This window comes from Plecotus auritus (genome assembly GCF_963455305.1).
Source record: "Plecotus auritus genome assembly, chromosome: 3".
Taxonomy (NCBI): domain Eukaryota; kingdom Metazoa; phylum Chordata; class Mammalia; order Chiroptera; family Vespertilionidae; genus Plecotus; species Plecotus auritus.
Window position 1 is genome coordinate 2571041 of NC_137772.1, and position 24241 is coordinate 2595281.

At 62.2% G+C, this 24241-nt stretch overlaps 1 protein-coding gene across 6 annotated transcripts in view; it reads right to left on the bottom strand.

Annotated features, from left to right (window-relative positions):
- The window catches only part of DLGAP2 (DLG associated protein 2), a 282363-nt gene that overhangs the window by 61331 nt on the left and 196791 nt on the right, over nt 1-24241 (bottom strand). For 4 of the 6 annotated variants that reach the window (XM_080659611.1, XM_080659609.1, XM_080659610.1 and 1 more), the window contains 3 exons: nt 22792-22857; nt 3748-4805; nt 487-698 (listed from right to left, as the gene is read on the bottom strand). In XM_080659611.1, the coding sequence (XP_080515737.1) occupies nt 487-698; nt 3748-4805; nt 22792-22857 (1336 nt within the window). The remainder of the gene's footprint in view (nt 1-486; nt 699-3747; nt 4806-22791; nt 22858-24241) is intronic. The other 2 variants (XM_080659612.1, XM_080659614.1) reach the window with 1 other exon arrangement.

Genomic DNA, 24241 nt, shown 5'->3' on the forward strand with positions numbered 1-24241 from the left:
ACAACTCGCACACACCTCTCACATGCTCACACACACACTCACACTCTCACACACAGTCATGGCACACTCATACACTCATGCACACTCACACGCACTCACATACCATCCGCACATACTCTCACACACTCATACAACTCGCACGCACCTCTCACATGCTCACGCACACTCACGCACACTCACGCACACTCACGCACACTCACACACATGCTTCTGATGACACTAGCTGAGTGGTCTGAGAAGACATCGATGGACACGCTGCCGTGACACCCGCTTTAAATGCACATGGGACTGAGAAGCCGCCAGTCTAGTGCCTTAATCACTGCGCACTCCGGGAAGGCCTCCTCTCTAGAAGGACGTGCCCGCTGATGGCCATCAGTCTGAGATTTTCACCTGGAAATGATTTCGGGGGGCGGGGGGGGGGGCCGCGGCTCGTGGGGAGCGGGCTGAGACGCGAGGGCGGCGCAGGGGGGCGCGGTGGGGTCTTACGTTGGCAGCCCTCCCAGCGGCCTGGGTCCCAGGGACTTGAGCAAGGGCTCTGGCCGCAGGGCCACCGTGGGCGACGTCTTGGGGCTGGAGTCGGACTCCCCGCTGTCCTCGTCGCCCATGGCCTTGATGTAGCTGCCGCTCCGCATCCTCCGGCAGGGGATCTCCTCGTCCTTGCCCCCGGGCGGGTACCCGGCCCACTCGTCCTGAGGCACCTGGGGGAGAGCAGACACCGTCCGTCAGTCTCACACCGAGGCCGGCGGCCTGCTCTAGGGGAGCGACGCTCCGGAGGCGCGGAGACACGGCGCTCCGCTTTCTTTTCATTATTTTTACCGACTTTAGAGAGAAGAGCGGGAGAGATAGGAACACCAATGAGAATCCCTGCCCGGCCGCCTCCTGCACGCCCCCTCCTGGGGACCGAGCCTGCAACCCGGGCCTGTGTCCTGACCGGGAATCGAACCCTGACCTCCTGGTTCATGGGTCAGCACTCCACCCCTGAGCCTCCCCGGCCGGGCAGAAGGCTCTTTGGGGTCATTCACTGTTGAACGTGAGGCACACAGACCTGGCGGTGCCCCGGGGGCTGCCCCTGAACCCTAAGAGGACATCAACAGGAAGTTACTGCTTTCCCCATTACCAAGCGCTGGAGAAACGTGGCGGGGGAGTGAGGAAATGTTAGAAAAGCAAATGAGAAAACGCTCCGTGACCTAGAAAAACCACAGGTCACGTTGATCGTGTCCTTCCGGGACGCGCGCCCGGGCGGCCTGAGAGAGCTGGCGGAGAGGAGTCACCGCGTGGGGCAGGAGGACGAAGCAGGAACAGAGAGGAAGGGGGTGTCGCGTGGCACCTGGTGGTCCCCACGCGGGGTCCCACCTTCCTGTCCCAGAAGCCCCTGCCGCGGGCGCCGGGAGCTCCGCTGCCACTCGCCCACCCACTCGGGGGACGTTCACTGAAGGTGACCTCTGACGCTTCGCCGCTGATGGGGAAACGGGAAAACGAGAGCCTTTCCCGAGGACAAACGGATCACACTTCCCCTGAATCGCCCATCGTCTGCTTGGACCGCAAGCGCGGACAGAGCCTTCCTCCGAGGTCAGCGACGCCTTCTGCACCAGGGGACGCTGAAAAGCACCCTCTGTCTGCTGCGTGGCGGGCCCTGGAGGGCGTTATGCCGCGCGGAGCGAGCCAGTCAGACAGAGACAAGCATCGCATGATCACGCTCACGTGTGGGAGCTCATGAACAACACAACCGGATGACCAAAACAGATCCAGAGCCCGAGCTGGTCTGGCTCAGTGGATAGAGCGCCGGCCTGTGGACGGAAGGGTCCCGGGTTTGATTCCGGCCAAGGGCACTTGCCCAGGTTGTGAGCTCGATCCCCAGTGTGGGGTGTGCAGGAGGCAGCCAATCAATGGTTCTCTCTCATCATGGATGTTTCTCTCTCTCTCCCTCTCCCTTCCTCTCTGAAATAAAAAATATATATAAAAAAGTAAAAGGGAAAAATAGATCCAGAAACATAGAAGCATGGAACAGACAGTTAAACCTCAGAGGGAAGGCACGGGAGGGTGGGCGGGGTGGGAGGGGGTAAGAGAGCAACCGAAGAACTTGAATGAATATAAGCATAACCCATGGACACAGACAATAGAGGGGCGAAGACCTGGGCTGGGGGGCGGAGGTGGGCTGGGAGAGGTCCATGGGGGAAAAGGGACATATATAATACTTCCTTCCATCAATAAAAAATTAAAAAATAAATAAGAATACGAAACAACGCTTCGTTCAGCTCAGATCTCGCTAGTTTGGGTGGAAGAGGCATGGACTGCGTGAACATCTGCTTCTCCCTCCCGCTTGGTGACACCTCCCCGCCGGCCGCAGCCGAGTCCTGGGCGCCCACCTCCTGGCAGCGGGACAGGTCAGCGTGCGAGCACCCGGCTTCACGGCCCACAGGGGGTCTCGGGCAGGCCACCTGCGGGGACCTCTGTGCCCATGTCTCTCGGCCGTGCTGGGCTCAGCTCCCGTGAGTCCCCAGCAGGACAGGCCACCGGGGAGACGCCCGTGTGACGGGGAGCCTCAAGGTCAGGAGTCCCCCCGCTTCAGCACACCGCATGCCAGCGGGGACCCCGGAGGACAGAGGGGAGGAGGAAGCCAGCCAGCTGTGTCCCAGGACGAGGCAGCTTCAAGCAGACACAGAGCACACATCCTGGCAGGTCACAGGGCTCAGGAGAGCCAGGCCCCTCCTCCCAGGGCCCCCGCAGCGCCTTCCGATCTGCAGTTACGTTGAAAGAGGAAGAGCCCTCATCCCCCGGGCTCCGTGCAGACAAGCACAGAGCATTGACGGCCCTCGTGGGCCCTGTCTCGTGGAACCTGAGTGGGGAGGGGGCGGGGGGTGAGGTCCTGGCCGAGCCCTGCTTGGCTCTGATGCTGCGTGATGCATGCGTGGGGCTGATACGTGACACCCGCCCCTTTTTATAGGATCCGTGCTGGCCATAATAAAAGCGTGAGAAGGGGCTGGTGGAGGGCAGAGGAGAGGGTGTTCAGAAAGGAGGGGGGACAGACGAGCTTCAGCGGGAGGGAGACTCGGGGGGATCTGAGGCGGGGCAGTGTGGTCGGTGGGATGGCCCCCACGGCAGCACCCCCTCAGACGGACAGAACGGGAGCTCCCCTCTCTGGCGATGACCGTGAAGAGTCTGATGAACCGTGAGCATTGACGTCTGCCCGTCATCAGGGTTCGCCAACACACGCAGAACTTACGTGTCCCACGTCGCTACACCCGTGATGTCCCAGCCACCGCCCACCTGTCTCCTGGGATACCCCTTCCTGTAAACGTCACGTGGTCAGCCTCTCCTTTGAAACAGAACCACTGGGTTTGGGCAGGGGACCAGGACGGCGGGCGGAGCTGCTGGAATGACGCGCGGCTCCTGGCTCCCGAGGCGGCTCGGCGTTGATCTGCCCCGATGGCTGACGCCCGCCCGTGACTCAGGGGCCCTGGGCGCTGGGACTCCTGGTTCTGGGCGGGTCCTTCTCACCCGATGCACAGCCTGTGTGTGCGTGTGTGTGTGTGTGTGTGTGTGTGTGCACGTGCACGGTTGTGAACAGACACACCTGCGTTAAAGAAAATCTCCAGACCCCCAGTTCCGCTAGTGGCACTGCCGGCGATGGAAGTGCTTCCGTGGCACCCACGGCTGCCTCCCAGAACAGACGCACCAGCCTGCGCCCGGGGACGGTTTGCTGCGGAGACAGCGAGGCGCGGGGCACTGGCGCCCGAGCCCCCTTACCTGGAGGTAGTGGCAGGGCCGCAAGGACGGCTTGACCTCCGGGTGCGCCAGGGGCTTGTCCAGGTTCAGCGAGCTCTTGCGGTAGGCCTCCTGGGCCTGGCTCACGGTGAGCGTGGACCAGGAGCTGCGCTTCATGTACTTGGCGTCGGGCGTCAGGGCCACGCCCTCGCAGGCCGAGCACTTGACGTCGTTGTTGCTTTTGGAGGTCTTGAGGGAGAGGTCGCCGAAGGGGCCGGGCCGCGGCTCGGGGTAGCAGCGGGCCACGTGGTCGGCCAGGTGCCGGTGGGCCACGCCGGGGCCGCGGCAGGTGCTGTCGCTGTCCAGGTTGTCGTCCGAGCTCCACCAGCCGCTCAGGCCCGCGCGGTGCCTGCCCTCGGGCCTGCGCTCCCTGCTCTTGCCCCGCTTGCCGTGCTTGGCGTGGGGGCCGTGGGCGTGGTCCTCCGCGCGGCCGTCCGCCTTGGCCCCGTTGGTGGCCTTGGAAGAGCCCTCCAGGGAGTGGGACTTGGTGAAGAGCTTCTGCACCGAGTGGACCAGGTGCCGGATGCGGCCCGGGCTCTCGCCGCGCGGCTCGGCGCTGGCGGCCGACGTCCGCTGGTACTGCAGCGTGTGGAAGCCGTCCCTGTGCAGCGGCAGCTGCTTCTCGAACTGGTCCAGGAGGTTGGCGGGGATGCGGTTGACCGTGGCGCCGGCGTGGGGCCCGGCGCAGTCCTCCCGGCCGTCGTAGTGCGAGCTGTAGTGCATGCGGGGGAAGGTGCTGCTGGACACGTGGTCGCCCAGCGCCACGGGCACCATCACGCACTCGGAGTGCACGGAGCTGCGCGGCGAGCAGCGGCGGGGGTCCAGCGGGCAGCCGGCCGGGGGGCTGAGCAGGTAGGGCTGGCGCGGGTCCACCCCCAGGCGCAGGTGCTCGCAGTCCTCGGGGGGCGCCAGGCCGCAGGTGTGGGCGGAGCACAGCTGTGGTGGGGCCCGGCCACCCGACAGCCCCTTCATGTTCCTGGGGGCGGGGGAGTACCTCTCCTCATCGAAGGGCTGCGTGGGGGACCACGGGTACGCCTGGTCTGTGGAGAGAACACAGGGACGCCGTGAGTCTCGGGCACCGCGGCGACCAACACCCGTGGATATGTGTGGGAAACGCGGACCGTCGGACGCCCCTCGCGGGAGCCACTTGGGAGTGGCCGGGGGTCCCTGGCAATTGGGCGTCGACCGCTCCACAGTACGAGAACCTCAAGAGCAGACTGCCTTTCCCGAACAGGGTGTCCCAGTGACAGGCAGCCGGGGTCCCCCAGGTTCCCCGGGGCCCTGGGAAGCGAGACTGGGTGTATTAAGCAAGTCAACCGTCTGAGGGGGACACGAGTAACAGCCCACTGATCTGAGCATCGTGCGCTCATACAGCAGATGGCATGCACGTAGCATACGACATAGGAAGTGATACGCTATCTTACACCCATACCATGCACGTGTAGCGTGTCTATATGATGCACATGCCCGTAGGTAACATGCCTCTGCGGTCTGTGTACATGTCTGTATGCCTCTGTAACGTGCACATGTTACATAACACGCACACGACGGGACGCCAGCAAGGAACGCAGGCCTGAGAAGCCGATTCCGACAGGAGAAGGGGTGGAGAGACCCGTGCACGGGTGCCCAGAAGTGGTCCCAGGACGGAGCTGTCTCCTCGGGGACGTGGAGGCCAGCGGGCGCCCCTGACCAGGCCCCGGCTCCCTCCGCAGCCCACACGCCATCCCCCATAGGACACAGGCCGCAGGCTGCACCCTCCTCTCCTGCCCCCACCGCACGTGCCCAGCCGTCAGCCCAGGGACAGGTGTGCTCGGAATTGCGGGCTCCAAGGCTGCGGTCACGACGCGGCAGAGCCTGTCTCCTGGCACCGAACACGGGGTGGCCAGTGCCTGCTTCTCCTGTCTTCTCCTGGAAAGGCCGCCCAGGTCCCAGCCCCACGGGGAGGAGGGACCCAGCCCCACGGGGAGGAGGGGCCGCCAGGGGCCCAGTCACACGGGGAGGAGGGGCCCAGTGCCACGGGGAGGAGGGGCCGCCAGGGGCCCAGCCCCACGGGAAGGAGGGGCCCAGCGCCACGGGGAGGAGGGGCCCAGTCACACGGGGAGGAGGGGCCCAGTCACACGGGGAGGAGGGGCCCAGCCCCACGGGGAGGAGGGGCCGCCAGGGGCCCAGTCACACGGGGAGGAGGGGCCCAGCGCCACGGAGAGGAGGGCCTGCCAGGGGCCCAGCCCCACGGGGAGGAGGGGCTGCCAGGGGCCCAGCCCCACGGGGAGGAGGGGCCCAGCTCCACGGGGAGGAGGAGCCGCCAGGGGCCCAGCCCCATGGGGAGGAGGGGCTGGTTGGCTCTCTCTCTCTCTCTGCTCCTCCTCTGCCCTCCCTCCCCCCTCGGTGTGTTTTGCGTGTTCCTGGTAGGCACTGAGTGACACTGTCAGATTGCTGGCTGCCAGCTCGCCCTCGCTCCCTGCACCCACCTCCTTCACCCCAAGGCCCTGCCTGGCCGACGCCCTCGGTCCCCACCAGCAGGGCCACAGCAGCCCCGACCATCCTCCTCTGGCCCCTCTGTCCTCACCCACCAGACACCGTGGCCGCTGGCCTCCCTAGACACCTCTCCGCTCCCCCTAAGTCCCAGCCAGCACCATCCTCCAGGGGAGCACGTTCCCCAAGGGAGAGAGCGCAACTCGGCCGACCAGCCGTCAGGCCGTGCGCCGAATCCTCGGTCCCACAGCCGCACGGCGGTGTCACCCATCGTCTCCGGCTTTACTCCCCACCAACCGGTCCCGTCACACCATCCGGTCTCCCTCGGCGTTATCACGGGAGCCGTTTCCGTTCCGCTCACAGCTGCCAGGCCCGCCCCAGGGTGGCCCCGACGCTATGGCCACAGGAAAGCACAGCGTTGAAGGCAACGTTGTAACGGAAATGGGTGAGATCCGATTATGCTTCCGATGGAAGGGCTGCTACCGCTGGGCGATAAGAGGCAGATCCGCACGGCGCCGTGCCGCCAGGTGGGCGCCTTGGAGACACTGGCCCGGGGGAGGCAGCCACGTTTCCGGGAGGGTCTGGGACTGGCACACCCCCCCGGCAGGGATCGCTGGCTGCCACTGGGCTGGCGCGGGAGGGGCCTGCTCCGAGCCAGGGACCCTGGGACGGCCGCTCGCCTGTGGGCACGCGCGCGGCTGCGGGCTGCACGCCCAGCAAGGGGATTGTGCCGTGCGGGTCAGATCCCACACACCTCGGACCGGGAGGACTGCACCGCAGCGGAGAGGCCGCAACAAGGCGACGTGGAACACTGTCCTCGTGGGCTTCGGGGCCAGGCAGAAAGGGAGCTGCGTGTTCCCCGCTGTGGTTCCCGTCTCCACGCATGACACGCGTGGCGGAGGCTCAGAGGCAGACCCTGGGCCGGACGCCAGGCCCCGTGACCTCCCAGGGGGCTCCCGTGTCCCCGGGCTTTCATGCCGGTTCACGTGTCCTGGACCGGGGTTCGGATCTACAGGTTCGTCATCGGTGCGTGTCACACTTTGCTGTCATTCGCCGGGTCACGTTGTTATAAAACGAGACGGCGCGTAAATTAGCAAATGGATTCGTTTTCACCAGCCAACCGACGGCATTATCCAGGGACGTTCTGCAGGGAAGCGTTGAGACGGTTGATGTCCTGCGCGGATGGCGCTGAGGAGAGCGACAGGCGACAGCATGCCCCTGGCCCAGGGCGGGACCCCGCAGCTCACATCAGCGTCACCGACATGCCCGAGCCCGGCCCGTGACAGCTCCCGATGCCCCGCGTTTCCTTATCCGCCCGAGGTTCTGCCCACTCCCGGGTCACACGCAGACGCGGCCGGAAGCATTCCCGGTCAGTGAGCCCGGCGCCCGGCCCTGTGGATGCCAGGGGCCGCCCTCGGGTGGCGTTCTGTGAGCGGCCCTTGCTGACTCCACAGGTGGCACCGTGTCCCCGACTTGCTCTCTGATCTCTACGGGTCACTCTCGGCACCCAGCAGACTCCTTGACCTGCGTCCCACGTCAACACACATGGGTTCGGCTTGTTAACATAAGGAGACAGTCAGTCCTAGCTGGTGTGGCTCAGTGGATAGAGCGTTGGCCTGCAAACTGGTTCGATTCCAGCTAAGGGCACATGCCCAGGTTGTGGGCTCCATCCCCAATAGGGGGCGTGCAGGAGGCAGCTGATCCACCATTCTCTCATCACTGATGTTTCCATCTCTCTCTCCCTCTCCCTTCCTCTCTGAAATAAAAAAACCATATTAAAAACAAACATTCGAACCTGTAAAGCATTTTTGTGAGTTTATTTGAGTCGAACTGTGGACAGTCGCTGGGAAGCAGTCTCAACGGATGGGACGATGCTCCGGGGAATGGCAGGTTTCCCCTGGTTTTACACATCACAGTCAGAGGAGGGGAGGTAGGTGGGTCACAGGACTCCACTGGCGATGGGTTAGGGCAGCCGTGGGCAAACTACGGCCCGCGGGCCGGATCCGGCCCGTTCGGGAGGGTTCTCTTGCTCTCCCCTCCACTCCTTTACTTTGAATTTATATTAGTTCACACAAACACTCCATCCATGCTTTTGTTCCGGCCCTCCGGTCCAGTTTAAGAACCCATTGTGGCCCTCGAGTCAAAACGTTTGCCCACCCTAGGGAGGCGGGAGGAAGCAAGCAGGAGAGCTCTGGGATTGGGTAAGAAGTGAGATGACGGACACGTGCTTCTTTCCCCGGGTGGTGCAGGACAGGAGCAGCCAGCACTTAGCTCAGCGACAGTGAGGGGGTTTGTGGTCACTGGTTGTGCCCTGAGGGGTCGGGGAAAGGGAACTAACAGTGACCCCACATCCCACAGGTGCGTTACCTTAGCTGCAGAAAGACCACAGCTCCGTCAAGATGGAAGCTGACCTTTGTCAGGGGAGAAGCTGGCCTAGGACGTGACTCCCACTATAAACTGCTTTGAGGCAGGGGTCCTCCAACCTTTTAAACAGGGGGCCAGTTCACTGTCCCTCAGACCGTGGGAGGGCTGGACTATAGTTTAAAAAAAAAACTATGAACAAATTCCTATGCGCACGGCGGGCCCGGGACGCGTCGGCTGCTCAGCAGGACAGGCAGCGGCCCCCGGCGGGCCGGATCCATGTCCTCGGCGGGCCGCCTGTGGCCCGCGGGCCGTCGTTTGAGGACGCCTGAGTTAAGGTTTCACTGTAGACCATCCTGCGTGGTCACTGGGGTCTCTGAGTTTGCACGGCCGCCCCTGAGCTGGTCGGGTGAGCACTCAGCACCAGGCCGTGGCGCCGGGCTGGCGGGGGGCGGGGAGGGCCCGGCTGGGAGACCCAGGGTCACCCACACACCCGTACCCCCTGCCAGGCTCTGAGGCGGGAGCTGCTCCGACCAGAGCAGCAGACGCTGGAGCTCCCTGGCCTTTGAAGCACAGGTTCTGTGCGAAGTCCTCGCCGCCTCCCGTCGCGAGGGAGCTGAGCTCACAGGACCCGCTGCGCTTTGTCTCCTCTGCTCCTTCCAAAGCTCCGCTGCTGCCGCCTCCCAGCCCTGGCCCAACGGCCCCGCACAGTCCGAGGGGCTTCCACCTGGAGTCAGAGGCGGAGCTGCGGACCCTCCCCTCCCCCCCGGGAGCCTGAGAGGGGCCGGGGCTCCTGGCCACTGGGCACTGCCCCCCCTGCACCGGGGACACTGCCACAGCTGCTCCTGGACTGCAGGACGCGCCGGAGGGACTGTGTGGGTCAGGGGGCAGGTGCCCTGTCTCTCCCCTCAGGCTCACGGACTCACAGCCGTGCACTGGGCACAGGCCCCGCCACAGCCCCTGGCAAGGGGGGGCATCCAAACAGTGACGGCCATGCCTGCCCTCTGTCCTCCTCCCTGCAGGCCCCCTCGCTCTGCCCTCTGTCCTCCCTACAGGCCCCCTGACTCTGCCCTCTGTCCTCCCTGCAGGCCCCCTGACTCTGCCCTCTGTCCTCCTCCCTGCAGGCCCCCCTGACTCTGCTCTCTGTCCTCCCTGCAGACCCCCTCGCTCTGCCCTCTGTCCTCCCTGCAGGCCCCCTGACTCTGCCCTCTGTCCTCCTCCCTGCAGACCCCCTCGCTCTGCCCTCTGTCCTCCTCCCTGCAGACCCCCTGACTCTGCCCTCTCTCCTCCCTGCAGACCCCCTCGCTCTGCCCTCTGTCCTCCCTGCAGGCCCCCTGACTCTGCCCTCTGTCCTCCTCCCTGCAGGCCCCCTCACTCTGCCCTCTGTCCTCTTCCCTGCAGACCCCCTCGCTCTGCCCTCTGTCCTCCTCCCTGCAGGCCCCCTCGCTCTGCCCTCTGTCCTCCCTGCAGGCCCCCTCGCTCTGCCCTCTGTCCTCCCTGCAGGCCCCCTGACTCTGCTCTCTGTCCTCATCCCTGCAGACCCCCTCGCTCTGCCCTCTGTCCTCCTCCCTGCAGACCCCCTGACTCTGCCCTCTCTCCTCCCTGCAGACCCCCTCGCTCTGCCCTCTGTCCTCCCTGCAGGCCCCCTGACTCTGCCCTCTGTCCTCCTCCCTGCAGACCCCCTCGCTCTGCCCTCTGTCCTCCTCCCTGCAGGCCCCCCTGACTCTGCCCTCTGTCCTCCTCCCTGCAGGCCCCCTCGCTCTGCCCTCTGTCCTCCTCCCTGCAGGCCCCCTCACTCTGCCCTCTGTCCTCTTCCCTGCAGACCCCCTCGCTCTGCCCTCTGTCCTCCTCCCTGCAGGCCCCCTCGCTCTGCCCTCTGTCCTCCTCCCTGCAGGCCCCCTCGCTCTGCCCTCTGTCCTCCTCCCTGCAGACCCCCTCGCTCTGCCCTCTGTCCTCCTCCCTGCAGGCCCCCTCGCTCTGCCCTCTGTCCTCCTCCCTGCAGGCCCCCTCACTCTGCCCTCTGTCCTCCTCCCTGCAGGCCCCCTCACTCTGCCCTCTGTCCTCTTCCCTGCAGATCCCCTCGCTCTGCCCTCTGTCCTCCTCCCTGCAGGCCCCCTGACTCTGCCCTCTGTCCTCTTCCCTGCAGACCCCCTCGCTCTGCCCTCTGTCCTCCTCCCTGCAGGCCCCCTCGCTCTGCCCTCTGTCCTCCTCCCTGCAGGCCCCCTCGCTCTGCCCTCTGTCCTCCTCCCTGCAGGCCCCCTCACTCTGCCCTCTGTCCTCTTCCCTGTAGGCCCCCTCGCTCTGCCCTCTGTCCTCCCTGCAGGCCCCCTCGCTCTGCCCTCTGTCCTCCTCCCTGCAGGCCCCCTGACTCTGCCCTCTGTCCTCCTCCCTGCAGGCCCCCTCGCTCTGCCCTCTGTCCTCCTCCCTGCAGGCCCCCTCGCTCTGCCCTCTGTCCTCCTCCCTGCAGGCCCCCTCGCTCTGCTCTCTGTCCTCCTCCCTGTAGGCCCCCTCACTCTGCCCTCTGTCCTCCTCCCTGCAGGCCCCCTCGCTCTGCCCTCTCTCCTCCCTGCAGGCCCCCTCACTCTGCCCTCTGTCCTCCTCCCTGCAGGCCCCCTCGCTCTGCCCTCTCTCCTCCCTGCAGGCCCCCTCACTCTGCCCTCTGTCCTCCTCCCTGCAGGCCCCCTCGCTCTGCCCTCTGTCCTCCTCCCTGCAGACCCCCTCGCTCTGCCCTCTGTCCTCCTCCCTGCAGGCCCCCTCGCTCTGCCCTCTGTCCTCCTCCCTGCAGGCCCCCTCACTCTGCCCTCTGTCCTCCTCCCTGCAGGCCCCCTCACTCTGCCCTCTGTCCTCTTCCCTGCAGATCCCCTCGCTCTGCCCTCTGTCCTCCTCCCTGCAGGCCCCCTGACTCTGCCCTCTGTCCTCTTCCCTGCAGACCCCCTCGCTCTGCCCTCTGTCCTCCTCCCTGCAGGCCCCCTCGCTCTGCCCTCTGTCCTCCTCCCTGCAGGCCCCCTCGCTCTGCCCTCTGTCCTCCTCCCTGCAGGCCCCCTCACTCTGCCCTCTGTCCTCTTCCCTGTAGGCCCCCTCGCTCTGCCCTCTGTCCTCCCTGCAGGCCCCCTCGCTCTGCCCTCTGTCCTCCTCCCTGCAGGCCCCCTGACTCTGCCCTCTGTCCTCCTCCCTGCAGGCCCCCTCGCTCTGCCCTCTGTCCTCCTCCCTGCAGGCCCCCTCGCTCTGCCCTCTGTCCTCCTCCCTGCAGGCCCCCTCGCTCTGCTCTCTGTCCTCCTCCCTGTAGGCCCCCTCACTCTGCCCTCTGTCCTCCTCCCTGCAGGCCCCCTCGCTCTGCCCTCTCTCCTCCCTGCAGGCCCCCTCACTCTGCCCTCTGTCCTCCTCCCTGCAGGCCACCCCCCTCGCTCTGCTCTCTGTCCTCCCTGCAGGCCCCCTCACTCTGCCCTCTGTCCTCCTCCCTGCAGGCCACCCCCCTCGCTCTGCTCTCTGACCTCCCTGCAGGCCCCCCTCGCTCTGCCCTCTGTCCGCCTCCCTGCAGACCCCCTCGCTCCCACTACTTGCTAGCAGCTCTCTTGCTTCCTGCCACGGACCCACACGCATGCACGCTCCGATGGAAAAGCTGAGCCGCGGCGCTGAGGAGAAGGATGTGAGCGCGAGGAGAGCCGGGCCAGGCCAGTGCTCAGCTCCTCAGCATCTCATTCCGTTTCCCAGGAGCACGTGCGGGAGCACATTTGCAACTTAACCACCAAGTGGCTGCTCATTTGTGGGCTAATTAGTGTTAAAGAACAACGGCTCCACGAAACCAGGAAGACTGCTGTGGGTCCCCACCCTGACCCCAGTCCCCAAGAGGCCAGAGAGGCACCTCAGCGTTCCCTGCCAGAGACACAGGCAGCTCCGGACAGCGGCCACCGGGTCTTCCACTCGCCTCCTCCTGCATGCCGTGTGCTGCACACCAAGAGGCTCCGCATGTGAACATGTATGCACACACTTCACCTTTCACAAGACTGTTCTCTGATATATGTGCTGCCAAAGCCAGCACCACCATCTTATTTTTCATTATTTTAAAATATGTTTTTACTGATGCCAGAGAGGAAGAGAGAGAGGGAGAGGTGGAAACATCAATGGTGAGAGAGAATCACTGACTGGCTGCCTCCTGCACGCCCCACACGGGGGATCGAGCCCGCAACCCTTATTGCCCTTGACGGGAATCCAACCCAGGACCCTTCTGTTCCCAGGCCCACGCTCCATCTGCTGAGCCAAACCCGCTAGGGCAGTTTTTTAAAGGTTTTTTTTTTCATTGATTTTTAGAGAGAGAGGAAGGGAAAGGGAGAGAGAGAGGGAGCGGGGGTGGGGGGGGGGGGAGAGAGGGACAGCGATTGGCTGCCTCCTGCACATCCCCTACCTGGGATCAAGCCTCAAACCTGGGCCTGTGCCCTGACCGGGGAATGGAACCCGCAACCTTTCGGCCCTTAGAACGATGCCCAACCCACGGAGCCACACCGGCCAGGGCACCTTCACGTTATTTGTGATGATTATCTTATATGTTTGCTTTGACAAAAGCGTATCATCCGTCAGAAGTGTCTGCTGCTGACTCCCGGCGTAGCCATCACCGTCCATGCGCCAAGGATACTTGTTCGCTGCTCTCCCTCCAAGCAGCATGTCCCCGCCCCCCTCCGCCCCCCCCAGCACAGACCCCTCACCTCTACGGGACCCCATCACACTTGCAACAGGGGAGCTGTGGGCAGTGGCAGCTTGTCCGGGCCCCCCCTGAACCTGCCCCACGGTCCCCTTTGCTCTGACTTCCCAGTGAGCGGAGGCAGCCAGCCTGCTCTCCCGTGGCTTCTTCTAGCCCAGGGGTGGGCAAACTTTCTGACTCGAGGGCCACCATGGGTTCTTAACCTGGACCGGAGGGCCGGAACAAAAGCATGGATGGAGTGTTTGTGTGAACTAATATAAATTCAAAGTAAAGGAGCGGAGGGGAGAGCAAGAGAATCGGATAGAACAGCCGGATCCGGCCCGCGGGCCGTCATTTGCCCACGGCTGTTCTAGGCCCTGCCAGGTTTCCCTCTGCTAAGGGTGCTCTTGCTGTGGTCAATACATTCTTGTTTGCTTTTCTATAAAAAAAAAAAGAAAGAAAGAAGAGAAAAGAAAAGAAGAATGCTTGTTTTAAAATGTTGAACTTTGGGATTTATTCACAAGCAACTCTAACTCTGAAACGGGGATTCCCAGTCAGTTTTGAGGTTGTGCAGCTGACTGTCTCATTCCATAAGCCTGAACACTAGCAACAAGAAGCAGCGTTACCCCGGTGACCAAAGCCAGACAGCGCCACGGCCAGGAAGGGGGACTCCGGGCCAGACGGATCTCTCTCGTGAACATCCGTCCACGAAGCGTGAGCAGATGGAGGCCGGCAACGTGGTGCTGATCGCAGGGGTGCGGGCTGATTCCACAGCGAGAACTCCGCAACGCCATCACCACGGCAACAGGCTCAGGAAGACTCACGTGAGCAGGTGCAGAGACAGCATCTGACAGAGCCAGACCCGTTCAGGACAAAAACTCTGAGCAGACTGTGTGTGGCTCAGTAGTTGAGCGTCGACCTATGAACCAGGAGGTCAGGGTTTGATTCCTGGTCAGGGCCATGGGCTCCGTCCCCAGGAGGGGGAGTGCAGGAGGCAGCTGATCCATGATTCTCTCTCATCATTGATGTTTCTCTCTCTCTCTCCCTCTCCCTTCTTCTCTGAAATCAGTAAAAATGTATTTTAAAACACACACACAACCACTCGGAGCAGAAAGGAATGGAAGGACCCCTCCGCGGCAGGGACCACACACCTACGGCTGCTTAAGGGTGAGGAACCGACGCTCCTGCTGAGCTTGGAAATGAGGCGAGGACGTCCCCGCACATCCTCCCCACAGGAGACCCATCTCGCTAATATCGACAAGAGAAGGAAGCTAACAGATCGGGAACGAAAAAACAAAACTCCCGGTGTTCACAGGTGGCAGAATTTTCTATGTAGAAACACCCCCCTCCCCCCGGCCAAAATCGATCAAATACTTCCTGGAAACCAGGTGCACGAGACAAGGGTACAAACACTAACTTGCTTTCTCGTTAACCAGCAGCGAGCGACCAGCCTTTGCAATGAGAACCACACAGCCTTCTCCGTGGGCACCAAGAAAGGTGAACTAGTCAGGTGCAAACCCAGCCAAACGTGTCTGCGGCCCACACAGCCTTCTCTGTGGGCACCAAGAAAGGTGAGCTAGTCAGGTGCAAACCCAGCCAAACGTGTCTGCGGCCCACAAAACCTTCTCCATGGGCACCAAGAAAGGTGAGCTAGTCAGGTGCAAATCCAGCCAAACGTGTCTGCGGCCCACACAGCCTTCTCCGTGGGCACCAAGAAAGGTGAGCTAGTCAGGTGTAAACTCAGCCACATGTGTCTGCGGCCCACACAGCCTTCTCCGTGGGCACCAAGAAAGGTGAACTCGTCAGGTGTAAATCCAGCCAAACGTGTCCGCGGCCCACACAGCCTTCTCTGTGGGCACCAAGAACGGTGAGCTAGTCAGGTGTAAACCCAGCCAAACGTGTCTGCGGCCCACAGGAGAGCTATGGAAGTCTCACGAAAAGCAAAGGTGTGAAATATACAGAGAGGCTCCACGGTCAAGGGCAGGACGACTCGCGATGGCCCATGTCGGAGCTTCCCAACTCCATCTGTAGATTCAATGCCATTCTAATCAAAACCGCAGCCGGTTATTTTGGGGCGTATGGACAGAGGCTATAGCTCATGTGGAGAGAAAAGGACCGGGGTGGCCAACTCGACACTGAAGGACAGCAGTGTTGGGGGCCCGACCCTCCCGACCTCAAGCCTCCCGGGACAGCTGCCGCGTGGACACAGGGTGGTACTGGTGAAAACACAGACAACGGGTCCACGAGCCGGAGCAGAGCCCACGAGTGGACCTACACCAACAGTCCACGGACCTTCGTGGAGAAGAACAGGCAACTCCATCGAGAAAGGACAGTGCTGCCGAAACCGGTTTGGCTCAGTGGATAGAGCGTCGGCCTTCGGACTGAAGGGTCCCAGGTTCGATTCCGGTCAAAGGCATGTACCTTGGTTGCAGGCACATCCCCAGTAGGGGGTGTGCAGGAGGCAGCTGATCGATGTTTCTCTCTCATCGATGTTTCTAACTCTCTATCCCTCTCTCTTCCTCTCTGTAAAAAAAATCAATAAAATATATTTAAAAAAAAAAAAAGAGAAAGGACAGTGTTCCTCGTTTGGTTTTGCTTGTTTCCGGTAAGTGGTGCTGGAATAACCCGACACCACATGTAAAAACAAAAACAAAACAAAAACAACCCCCGAACCACAAAACCGGGGTATAGACCTGCACCTTTCATTAAAAACTAACTGAATGGAAAGTGAAAAACGATTGTGGAAGAAAAGGGGTCTCGTGCTGCCCTGGCCAGCTCAGGGGAGGCTGCGTGGCGGCCGTGCAAACTCAGAGACCCCACGTGACCACGCAGGATGGTCTGCGATGGAAACCTTTAATCCAAAAGCAGTTTACAGTGGGAGCCACGTCCTAGGAGCCTGCTGTCTTTTTGCATCTAAGATAACACACCTGGGGGTGTCGGGGTCACTCGTAACTGCCCTTTTTCCGGAGCCCTCCGGGTGCAAGCAACGTGTCTGAGCGCCAGGGAGGAGACCGTACGTTCCTTCCTTCTTGTTGTCACCTTAACTGTGACTGTCAACGATCCTGCACCCACCTAAGGATGTGTCTGTCCTTCTACTTTTTACCCAGTCCCAGAGGTTCCCCCCCTTTGCTCTCTCCCGCCTCCCTAACCTGAAACCAGTGGAGAGCCTGTCACCCACTTACCGCCCCTCCTTTGACTGTAATGTGTAAAACAAGGTGAAAAGCCGCCCTTCCCCGGAGCATTGTCCCAATCCGTTGAGATTCTGCGTCCCGGCATTTGTCAACAATTTGGCTCCAATACACTCACAAAAATGCTTTACAGTTTTAAATGGTGTTTTTTTGTGTTTTTTTTTTTTTTTACGTTAACACTACACAGTTCTCAGGAGGTAGCATGGGCAATGTCCCCGTATCCTTGTATCTGACAGTGAGTTTTCAGATCAATACAAAAGCATGCTCCGTGAAGTAAAAATGGAAAGGTGCATTTACTGGAATTAAACACTTATTCATAATTGCCCCGAACTTGGAGGCAGCCGAGACGTCCTGCAGAAGGTGGTGGATAGTGGCATGTTATTCAGCTCACAGGAACTGAGCCGGGGAGCCACGGAAGATGAAAGCGTGTGCCCGAGTGACAGCGGCCAGGCTGAGGGCCACACAGTGACCACCCGTGTCTTTCTAGCGTCTTCCGTGTCCGATCCTTCCTCCCCCTCGCTTTGCCCGGATCCCCTGTCGCATCCTAGGCCTTGTTGGAGTTTTCCGTCACCGTCCCTACACGATTGGGGACCCGTGTCGCCTGGCGGTGGTCCGTCCTCACTCTTCTCGTCCATCACCCAGCTCCTTGGTGTCGGAGGGTCCCCAGCTATGTCCCCAGCACCCCGGTCTCTGTCGGCGGCACTCGGACCTGGAGGAGGACCAGCTAAAGGCCAGGTAAACACCAGATCGATCCCCGTTCCGTGGCCCTGGCCACGGCCCCGGAGCCTGTGCCTCCACTCCCCCGCTTTAACACGGGAGGACGGAAGGCGTGACTTTGGGTGGCGAACACACAATGCGACACACAGGCGATGCTTCATAGGACGGTGCCCCTGAAACCGCTACGATTTTACTAACCCGCCCGTCCCAGGGCAGACGGACTCGCGCACTCGCCCCGCCTGGCCCACACCTTAACGGCAACCCATCAAGGCCACGGCCCGTGACGTTCTCCTCCTCGGCGCACGTCACGCTCCCACCGTTCCCTCCACGCGGTGCAGCCACGAACGCTTACAAAATGTCACCGAGGCTTTGAAATGGAGCGTCAAGGGTCCTCGCAGAGTCTGTGCTGTGAGAGGCGGCGGGAGACACGTCCGTGATATCTGAAAGTGCGGGCGCTGAGACTTCACCCACTTTGTAGGACGCGGGGGCCTTCGGGGAAGGCGGGCGTCAGAAGGAAGAAAAGGCCTTACAGCCCGTCCGGGAGAGGACCTGTCCACATGGAGAAGCCCATCCCTGACGGACTGCAGACCCTGTCACCTGCAAACCACCGCCTCCTTCCTCGCTGCCCGGCCGGGGACCGTCTCCCCGCGCCTCCCCGCTCCTCTACGCACAGCGCGCCTCTGCGGGCGGTCTCCCACGAGTCTTTGTTAACGCAAGTCTAAGTGCCCCGCGTGGCCTAAAAGAACCAAGGGTTTTGAGGGAAAATGTAGAGTTATTGGCCTCGTCAGTGCAATATCCAGGGGTCCTCAAACGTTTTAAACAGGGGGGCCAGGTCACTGTCCCTCAGACCGTGGGAGGGCCGGACTATCGTTTAAAAAAAAACAAAAAACAACTATGAACAAATTTCTATGTGCACTGCGGGCCCGGGATGCGTCGGCTGCTAAGCAGGACAGGCAGCGGCACCCGGCGGGCCGGATCCATGTCCTCGGCGGGCCGCATGTGGCCCACGGGCCGTAGTTTGAGGACCCCTGATAGGCGGTGTTTTGCACAGAGCAAGGTTTCCATGAGCACCGGAGGGAGTGACAGGAGGATGGATGCGTGATGAGTGACACTCCAACCACTGAGCCCGCAGCCAAGGAATGAAAGACTCATGGGAATTAGGCAGACTGCCCAGTTCCCACGCGGGGCCACCTGCAGGGCCGGCCTGGTGTCCACTGCACCCGCCGCCTCGTCCCCGACAACAGGAGCCCTGAGCTGCACCCTTCCCCCGCCCCCCCGCCCCCCACCCCGCTCACTGCTCACTGCAAGGCACGGCTGCCTGCCTGTCGCTTCCAAAGGGTGCCGGTACACAAAGGGCACTCTCCCGGGACCCGGACACGCGCACACGCGCTCACTCCCACGGGGCCGCGCTCTGACGTTGTTATTCTGTACGTTCTACACGTCCTTGCCCTTTCTTTTGTCATTTAAACCATGGCCAGCCGTGACTCAGCGCCTCGAATTCACAGCCCACGGAGCTGTCACCCGCCGTTTGAAAGTCAGAACCGTGTAAACATGCACTGTCAGACAGCGAAACGAAATGAAGTCACTGCACAGGAGCAGGTGGGTTACACGGACCGTGTCTTCTATTACCAGCCGCGTCTTGACCCAGCCCTGTCTCCCCCCGAGGCCACGTTAGCGTAGAGCCGTCATCTGCTCATTTCAGAAGCCACCAGCCTCCCTCACTGTTGTAGGAAAAGTGTCATTTCTAGAGAACAGCTTAGAAAGGAGAAGTGGAGACCTCCCGTGCTGTTGTTCAAGTCTGCATGTGTGTGCGTGTGTGTCTGTGTGCACACGTGTGTCTGTGTATGCACATGTATGTACATGCATGTCTCTGTGCCTGTGTGCATGTGTGTGTGCATGCATGTCTCTATGTGTGTCTCTGTGTGTGCACATGTGTGTGCATGCGTGTCTCTCTCTCTGTGTGTGTAATAGACCTGGAGATACCAGCTTCCTTATCCCAGAGGCCGCAAGGCCCCTCGCCCTCCGCCCCGTGAGGACGGCGAGAAGCCACCTCCAGGCGCCCGGAAGGGGCCTCTTGGAGCGTCCAGCCTCCTGACCGTCAGCAATACATCGCTGTTGTTTACTCGCCGCCCGTCCTGTCGCTGCAGCCCGAATAGACGAGGACAGGAGTGTGCGTGCGTGGAGGCATGGAGCGTCACTGCTCGGGGAGGGAGCCACCAGGGCAGAGGCCTGCAACCTATCGGGCGGCCGGCAGCTCGGCCGTCGTGCACGGGAAACCAATATCCCGAAGAAAAGGGGGGGGACGCATCCCAGAAACACACATGAAAACCCCAAGGCCCCAGCTGAGCAACTTGGAAACCCACTTTAATGTGTCTGTGCAGGAACAAAGTTTTAACCTGACAACCGTCGAAATGAAGTCCAGCCCTGGCCGGTGCGGCTCAGTGGATGGAGCACCAGCTTGTGGAACCGAAGGGTCTCGAGTTCGATTCCAGTCGATGGCAGGGAGCTCGGTTGCAGGTCCGATCCCCAGCCCCGGTTGGGGCACATGGGGGAGGCAACTGATGATGTGTCTCGCTCACATCCATGTCTCGCTCTCTGTCTCTCCCCCGCCCTTCCACTCTCTCTAAAAATCAATGGGAAAAACATCCTTGGGTGAGGATTAACAGAAAGAAATCAAATGTATCTTCTGGATGTTCCCTCGAGTAACTGGCATGTGACCTTCCCAGAGGCCGCCCCCCTCCCCCACCGCCTTCTGCACAGCCAAGGATGCCTTCGCTGGATGTCACCTGCTGGAAGGGGCGTGCATGCGCACAGGCAGTGGGGACCCGGCCAGGTCCTCCAGGCTCTGGGGTGAGGGAGGACCAGGGGGCGCTGGAGAGAGGGAGGGAGAGGAGGGCGGAGGGCGGCGGGCGGCTCCTCCTAGGGATGCAGGAGACCATTACTATCTAGAAACAGCTTAGCTCCAGACCCACTGTTTCTGGAAACTTCAAGTTACAAAGTTACGTGTCTACAGGACGGCCAGGGGTGTTTATAAAAGGACAGAACGAAGTAAAATTCTAAGAGGGTATTCTGCCCAGCTCGTGTGGCTCAGTGGATAGAGCGTTGGCCTGCGAACTGAAGGGTCCCGGGTTTGATTCCGGTCAGGGGCACAGGCCCGGGTTGCGGGCTCGATCCACAGTGGGGGGCGTGCAGGAGGCAGCCGGTCCATGATTCTTTCTCATCACGGATGTTTCTCTCTCTCTCTCCCTCTCCCTTCCTCTCTGACATCCATAAAAATGTTTGAATAAATAAATAATAAAAAGAGCTATTTCCTTTCCCTTAAAAATAAAATAAAATAAAATAAAATAAAATAAAATAAAATAAAAGGGAGCTCTTTTACAATACGTTGGTATCGTAGTCACCACGAGACGCGCACGCAGCCAGGCGTGGGCAGCCCTGACACCACGGACGTCCTGCCACTGAGCCCTCTCCCAGCCGCGCCCGCCCCGGGGGCGCTCAGGGTCAGCGGGCGGCACGGCGACAGGAACGTGTTCTTCAAGGCACACACCGCCCCTCTCCTCCGGCCGCGTGTCAGAGAGCAGGTGCCGCGCAGCCTCTGATGGATCATTTAATTTGCCTTTTTCTCATCTCAATGTGCAATTGGCTTCCCGCCGCACATCTGGGCCGACGTACCCGTCCTCGCGGGTGCTCAGAGCTGGCCAGCTCGTTACAGCCGATTTAAAAGTAACAGCCAGAGAACGAAGCGTCTTTCTCAGAAATAACAGCTGTAATGGGCCAGGGCCACCCAAAAATCACCGGCAGAGCAATTTAATTCCAGGGCGTCTGCATGCTCCCCGGAACATTTCCTCTTCAAAAGCCAGGTTTCCCTCCCCATTGCGGTCTTTTCAACGGGCGGCATTAATCCGCGCTTATCACGGGCGGTAGGTTAATTGGACAGAAACCCCCTTTATCTTCCTAGACTTCACGGCCGTCGCCTCATAAAATTACTTTCCGACGTTTCATTATCTGGGCCTCAGAGAATGCAGGGCCCTTAAATGGAGCGGGTGCAGTGTGGGCATGGCTGGGATACTCTTTCTTTTCTTTGAAAGATTAATCTGTTTTTAATATATTTTTATTGATGTCAGAGAGAGAGAGGCAGGGAGAGGGAGAGAGAGACAGAAACACCAATGATGAGAGAGAATCACGGACCGGCTGCCTCCTATACGCCCCACACTGGGGACCGAGCCCACCACCTGGGCCTGTGCCCTGACCGGGAATCCAACCGTGACGTCCTGGGTCATAGGTGGACGCTCAGCCACGGAGCCACGCCGGCCGGGCGGCTGGGATCCTGTTTCCCCAAAGGAAGCCGTGGGGAGGCCTCGCAGGGACGCGGCCCTCACAGAGCGGACCAGTGGGTGACTCGCTCCAATGCCACAGTGCCAGGACTTTCTATTCCGATGGAAGCAGCGAGCCGACCGGCCTGCCTCCCGGTGAGGAAGCTGTGAGCACGGCACCTTAGACAGCATTCCCACCCGCCGCCTGGCTGACCCACCGCTCCCGGCGTCCTCATTGCCAAAGGAAAAGCAGACCCTGTGGCTTCTGATTCTCTTTCAGAGAAACCACCGCTTTATACAAACGGACTCCTTCCATGTTCAGTATCATTCTTTAAGCCATGCCAGTGGGCAACGGAGTCATGGGCTGCCAATCGGAAATAAGTGAAGAAAATTCAAATTTCAACACACACTGATGTGGGAGGCACAGTGAAGGGGCGAGGTGCCCCCGGGGGCCCGGGCAGGGGTGCCGGGGCTCTCTCAGGTGAGCAAGCCACCGATGCGGGGTCTCTTCTCACTGTCCACCGGAGGCCAAGTTTATCCAACACGTCACATGTCTAAAGAGCTGTCCCTCGCCCGGCTTGAGCGACGCAGTAGCTGAGCATCGACCTAGGACCCAGGAGGTCACGGTTGGATTCCCTGTCAGGGCTCATGCCTGGGTGGCGGGCTCGATCCCCAGGAGGGGGCGTGCAGGAGGCAGCCGATCCATGATTCTCTCTCATCATGGATGTTTCTATCTCCCTCTCTGAGATCAATAAAAATGTATATTTTAGAAAAAGAGCTGCCCCTTTTCACGTAAACACGAGTCCATGTCAGTGGCGACGGCCTACCACACCCGGCTCTCCTGGTCAGGGTGGCACAGAAATAGGAGGTCCCCGCGCGGCGTTGTCTAGCCCTGGGAGACCCCACAGGACGGGGTCAGGGCTCCCGGGAAGGGCCTCTTGGAAAAAAGCCAACGAAAGGACTTTCGCTTTGGCGATTTCCCGACGGCAAGAGTTAAGTCTCGGAGGAGACAGGAGAGCGGCATTGCCGCAGGCATGCCTCAGTGGTGCTGATAATCGGCCTTAATAGCCAATCATCATCGTCACCTGCCTTAATCATTAGCCCGCTGCGAGCCAGGGCGCCGTGACCCAGGGGCCATGCTCCCACCTAACGTTGCCATAATGTCGAGAAACGACTGTCCTTTCATTTCACATTTACTTATTCCTCATTAGGACGCTCCAAAGTCACACGCATGCGTGAACGTGTTAGTGGGAAGGTTCGCGGTGACCGGCGTGCGTGGCCGGGCCGGCCGGCACCCTACCTAGATCGTCCTCCTCCGGCCCTGGGAAGCTGATGCCGGGCTGGACCAGGTCCCCTGCCTCCTCCTCTGCAAAGAGAGAAACACAGTCAGGGTTGAGCGTGAGTCGCTGTGGCCTGAGGCCCACGCAGCGCACCGCCGCCACCCCCACCAGGCCCAGACCCGCCACCCCCACCAGGCCCAGACCCGCCACCCCGCACCACGCCCAGACCCGCCACCCCCACCACGCCCAGACCCGCCACCCCCACCACGCCCAGACCCGCCACCCGCACCACGCCCAGACCCTCCACCGCGCACCACGCCCAGACCCGCCACCCCGCACCACGCCCAGACCCGCCACCGCGCACCACGCCCAGACCCTCCACCGCGCACCACGCCCAGACCCTCCACCGCGCACCACGCCCAGACCCGCCACCCCCACCACGCCCAGACCCGCCACCCCCACCACGCCCAGACCCGCCACCCGCACCACGCCCAGACCCGCCACCGCGCACCACGCCCAGACCCGCCACCCCGCACCACGCCCAGACCCGCCACCGCGCACCACGCCCAGACCCTCCACCGCGCACCACGCCCAGACCCTCCACCGCGCACCACGCCCAGACCCGCCACCGCGCACCACGCCCAGACCCGCCACCCCGCACCACGCCCAGACCCGCCACCGCGCACCACGCCCAGACCCTCCACCGCGCACCACGCCCAGACCCTCCACCGCGCACCACGCCCAGACCCTCCACCGCGCACCACGCCCAGACCCTCCACCGCGCACCACGCCCAGACCCTCCACCCCGCACCACGCCCAGACCCGCCACCCGCACCACGCCCAGACCCTCCACCCCGCACCACGCCCAGACCCTCCACCCCGCACCACGCCCAGACCCGCCACCCCCACCACGCCCAGACCCGCCACCCCCACCACGCCCAGACCCGCCACCCCCACCACGCCCAGACCCGCCACCCGCACCACGCCCAGACCCTCCACCGCGCACCACGCCCAGACCCTCCACCCCGCACCACGCCCAGACCCGCCACCCGCACCACGCCCAGACCCGCCACCCCCACCACGCCCAGACCCGCCACCCCCACCACGCCCAGACCCTCCACCCCGCACCACGCCCAGACCCGCCACCCGCACCACGCCCAGACCCTCCACCCCGCACCACGCCCAGACCCTCCACCCCGCACCACGCCCAGACCCGCCACCCCGCACCACGCCCAGACCCTCCACCCCGCACCACGCCCAGACCCTCCACCCCGCACCACGCCCAGACCCTCCACCCCGCACCACGCCCAGACCCTCCACCCCGCACCACGCCCAGACCCTCCACCCCGCACCACGCCCAGACCCGCCACCCCGCACCACGCCCAGACCCTCCACCCCGCACCACGCCCAGACCCGCCACCGCGCACCACGCACAGACCCGGGAGGCGCGAGCGTGTTTGTTCTCGCATC